Source organism: Triticum aestivum, chromosome 1A, assembly GCF_018294505.1.
Source record: "Triticum aestivum cultivar Chinese Spring chromosome 1A, IWGSC CS RefSeq v2.1, whole genome shotgun sequence".
Classification (NCBI taxonomy): Eukaryota; Viridiplantae; Streptophyta; class Magnoliopsida; order Poales; family Poaceae; genus Triticum; species Triticum aestivum.
This window is the reverse complement of record NC_057794.1, coordinates 449,435,182-449,440,048: the sequence shown is the minus strand read 5'-3', so window position 1 is coordinate 449,440,048 and position 4,867 is coordinate 449,435,182. Positions and strand designations below refer to the sequence as shown.

The following is a 4,867-nucleotide window of genomic DNA, read 5'->3' as shown; positions in this document are numbered from 1 at the left end:
GGGGTCCCCACTGGCGACTGGCCCCCACCCAGCGCCAACTGGTGCCACGCGAACACGCCCTATTGGCCACTGGCCGCGCAATCCGCGCCCGCCAAAGGCTGCTGCGACGCCAAGCCCCGAGACGGGACGAGGCGAGGCGAGGCTCCACCCGCCAGCCACCAACCAACCAACCGGGCAGCCACACGGCGAGGCGGCCCCCATGCCTCCCCAGCCAAGCGCCAGCCGCTCCGACCCGCACCGCGATTAAAATCAAAATCCACCCGCGTCCGACTCACACCCGCGGGCGCCAGGACGCTCGCCCCCCGTCACACACATCGTCGACGCGACGCGTCCGTTTATAAATAGCAAAACCGTATGATTATAGGCTAGCCCAGCCCCCAAAGTTAGCGACGCGCAAAGGGGAAGGAAGGGAGGGCGGACGGAGAACGGGCGCGCCAGCGTGAGACGGCGACGACGCTGGGAGGAGGAGCGCGCGACAGGCAGCCCGCCAGCGGTTTGCCTTGCCAGCGACGGAAGGGAGGGAGGAGAGGAGAGGAGAGAGATAAAACGAGGGCGCCCCCCGGCCCCGGCCCGGAGGCGTGACCGGCTCCTCTCCGACTCGTCCTCTTCCTCTTCCTCTTCCCGCGGGGAGGCGAGGGGGGGAGGAGGGGAAGGGGGGAGGCGCGGCGCCCGCCCACCGCGGGTCGTTGGCGGAGCGCGATGGCGAGGTTCATCCTGGGCCTGGTGGAGCTCGGGGTCAGCGCGGCCGTGCACCTGCTCTTCGGCTTCTACGTCTTCAGCACGGCCGTCGCGGCGGACATCTCGCAGGCCGCCGCCGCGTCCGGGTGCCCGCTGCTGCGCCGCCCGCCCCCGGCCGCGGGGCTCGTCGACGTCGCCGCCGCCGCGGCCGAGGAGGAGGACGAACGCAGGGGCGTCGTGCTCGACGGCTCGCCGCCGCCCATCGTCCTCGTCCACGGCATATTCGGCTTCGGCAAGGGGGTACGTACTTACCTGTGGCGGGCGGGTGTTCGGTGAAATGCCGGCGAGGCGTACTCACGCGTTCCTGTTTTTTTTATCTGCGCGCAGAGGCTCGGCGGGATGTCCTACTTCGCCGGCGCCGAGAAGAAGGACGACCGCGTGCTCGTGCCGGATTTGGGGTCGCTCACCAGCATCCATGACAGGTGGGTGGGTGGCAAAATTACCAAAGTTGTTTCATCATTTGGTGGTTGGACACCCATTTAAATCTCGACGAGCTATCCTGAATTCGCTTATTACTATTATTAAATCTAGCTAGCAGTATAGTATATTGGGTGGAATTTGATTGTTGGGGAATCTGGTGGCTCTGCAGGGCGCGGGAGCTGTTCTACTACCTCAAGGGGGGACAGGTGGACTACGGCGTGGAGCACAGCCAGGTTTATGGGCACACGCGCTTCGGGAGGATCTATGAAACAGGTGAGGATTTGGACGAACAGAGCATCACCCTGGCACTATGGCCTCGCATGAGTTTGGATTTAGAGTTCTTCATTTCTGGTTTCTAATCGTGTGCAGGGCATTATCCTGTGTGGGACGAGCAGAACCCTGTGCACTTTGTGGGGCACTCGGCCGGCGCGCAGGTTGTGAGGGTGCTGCATCAGATGCTCGCTGAGAAGGTACAACAAGAGATTTCAGATCTTACTCAGAAACGATAGCGCTTTGTTGTTGCTTGTTGGTGGTAGAATGTTCATGCTTATCCTATGCTTTCCGAGGGGCTTTTCTTGTGATCAGGAGTGCAGGTTCGAAGCACCCAAATTAGCATCACTGCATTTGCATGAAGCTTAAAGCGCTTTTCTATGGATGGTCCAAATAATCTGTTTTTAATGTTGGCAGCATCCATTGTTATCTTTTCTTTTCTTTTAATTATGTTGTTTGCAGTGCAATTTTGCATCTAAAATGAGCATCTCTGTTTGATTGCGTGGGCCCTTTTTTCGGCTTTATGCATGTGGCTTGTGGGTCTTGCTTGTTGCATTTCTATGCCGGGAACTTGGTGGCATGCTGCTCTAGCGAACACTAGCCATGCCCATCTTGCATGAGAAATTCATGCTGCCAAAATATGACGAAATTTCACAGGACAATTCTGTACTCAATAATCACTAATTTTAAATATTTAGTGTTAAAATTCAAATAGACTTACGGCATATTGTTATTTGAGAGTAAGGGTCCAACAATTTTGGCCATCTAATTCTAACACACTGTTCAATACTAATGTCAGGCTTTCCCTGGGCATGATACTTCTGAAGACTGGGTTCTGAGCCTTACTTCCTTGTCAGGCGCCCTTAATGGAACCACACGGACTTACTATGACGGCATGCTGTAAGTGTTGACTTGAACTCGTAAAATTAGTGTGATATCATACTATTATTTTTCAAAAGGCAATGTGATTCCATATTGTGTGTCTCCATACCATTGTCATCATGTTTCACTTCCTATTAATTTCAGGGCTGAAGATGGGAGATCCATGAAATCAATTTGTCTTCTTCAGCTCTGCAGGCTTGGAGTCATTGTCTATGATTGGCTGGACATTCCTTGGCTGAAGAATTACTACAATTTCGGTTTTGATCACTTTGAAATGTCATGGAGAAAAGTTGGTTTTTCTGGTTTAGTTGATCTCCTGCTAGGGAATACTGGGCCGTTTTCCTCAGGAGACTGGATTCTCCCTGACCTCACAATTCAAGGATCTCTAAAAATTAACTCCACCCTCAAGACCTTTCCCAATACATTCTACTTCAGTTATGCTACAAAGAGAACTCGGAAGCTATTTGGAATTACAGTACCATCAAGCGTCCTTGGAGTTCACCCGATGCTCTTTCTCAGAGTTCTCCAGATGTGTATGTGGCGGCACCCTCAAAACGCGCCTCTACCTTACAAAGGATACAGGTGAAATCCTCTGCTCCAAAGCCAAGTTCATAGATTATGCTGCTTACATTTCCCCCTTTTTATCTTGTAGAAAACCTTACAATTCATTACTCGTGCACGTTATTAATCTTCTTACTGATGATACTCAGGGATGAAGATTGGGAAGATAATGATGGGGCTTTGAACACAATCTCCATGACGCACCCTCGCATTCCCATAGAGCATCCTAACCGTTTTGTAGTGGATGATTCTGACTGCAATCCTTTGCAACCTGGGATATGGTTAGTACCATGTTACTAAGTCTTGCTGTGAAGTTCTTACTGGAACGACATATATCCCTTTCCTTTTTATCTGATAAAAAATACAGTTATGCATGAATTTCTTGTTTCAACAGTACTAACCAAATTCGATATTAAATTCAAATGGACGATAACCTGGGTGGTGTTGAAGACACATCGCCCATTTTTGTGCTTTGTTCACGTAAAACTATACATGTGCTTTCCTAAATTTTTTTTCCGTTGATTTGTAGGTATCACAAGATCATTGAGGGTGATCACATTCTTTTCATTGTAAATCGGGAAAGAGCTGGAGTGCAGTTTGATTTGCTGTATGATGGCATTTTCGAGCGCTGCAGAAAGCATGCATTTAGGAAGAGTCCCCCTACCATGCCAAACGAAACAAGTCAATAGAAGATTAAACTAAGCATTCTAGGTAGCAGTGAGGAAGAAACAAGGTGGCCATGGAGCTTTTTTCGCTTCTCTTCATCTCCGGCCTCCATGCACTTGGATGTAACTTCAACATTGTAAACTGTAAATTAATTTGTCCATTTGAGCAAATGGCACGCTTGATACCACCGGTTCTTGGAAGGAGGGGTTTTGCAACTTTCTTTCCGCTGCCCTCACGGCACAATGCAAGGAAGGAGGGGTTTTGCAACTTGCTTTCCGCTGCCCTTACGGCACAATGCAAGGAAGGAAGCTTGTAATCGAGCAGGAGGTTACAGATCAATACCAGCATTTATCTATGACCTTAATGGGGCTTGTACATATTAAGGATTGTATCTAAATTGTATCCATGGGGCTACTTTGTATGTTAGGCAATGGTTTTGACGGAAGAGCTGGTCTATGATTGCACTGTTTGTTTCAGTGAGTTTGTCATTTGAATTGGGTAGCAATTATAAGGGTTGGATCTCTGGAGTCTTCTGATAAGCTAGTCCAAATTATCCATGGTTGTTGACTTGTCATCAAGTGTCAGTACCAACAAAGCACCAACTGCAACAGCTTGTTGTGATTCTCCTTTGATCCTCTTGTGATCAGGTGTGCTGCACAAGTTCTCGACGCCTGGACCATCGTTTTCCGCTGCTGCTGTTGTTTGGTCTCCACTTCTTGTTTGTAGTTATTGTCCTGTGACGGGGAACTGGCCTAGTGTTTCAAATCTGTTTCAAGCATATACATAGGTGTTGGATGTATTTATCCATGGGATATAACTTTATGGGTGCGTGGTTCGAGAGAGTATCAGGTAGAGTAAACTACACTTCACTTGCACTAGTCTGCTTTAATGAAACCCAAAAGTAGGACCGGCTCCGTGAATGAATATTTTCCTTTCTTACTTTTTTTAGGGAAACCATGATACTGATCTGACTTTATTAATTAGATAGGTGTTACATCAGATTAAAGAAATCAAAACAAGCGTTGCGAGGCGTACTTGGGACCCGAGCAGAGCCTCTTCGCTAAAAAAATTCTAGGGTTCCCCTGCCTCCCACCGGCGCCGTTGTCGGTCCGCCTCGTCTCTGGTGGCCTTAGGGCCATGGCGGCGCGGTGAATCTTGGCCCTTGTCGGCGGGAGGGCTCTATTTTCAGTTGTTTTTTCGTGTTTTGTTAGGGTTTGTGTCCTGCTCAGGAAGACGAGACGGCGACGGCTCCTTGAAGATGAAATAAGTTTCTCCCCGCCTAGCCCCCGTCCCGATGGTGTGTCTAGCATCGTCGGTGGGCGTGTGGAGA

The 4,867-nt window shown here is 49.9% G+C and overlaps 1 protein-coding gene across 1 annotated transcript; it reads left to right on the top strand.

Annotated features, from left to right (window-relative positions):
- The first annotated feature begins 351 nt into the window (after positions 1-351).
- On the top strand, positions 352-3,982 carry LOC123055367 (lipase). The gene is made up of 8 exons (XM_044479367.1): positions 352-978; positions 1,066-1,160; positions 1,328-1,431; positions 1,528-1,628; positions 2,228-2,328; positions 2,455-2,892; positions 3,021-3,152; positions 3,401-3,982. The coding sequence occupies exons 1-8, from the start codon at positions 700-702 to the stop codon at positions 3,558-3,560; spliced, it is 1,410 nt and encodes a 469-aa protein (XP_044335302.1). The 5' UTR covers positions 352-699; the 3' UTR covers positions 3,561-3,982.
- The last annotated feature ends 885 nt before the right edge of the window (positions 3,983-4,867 follow it).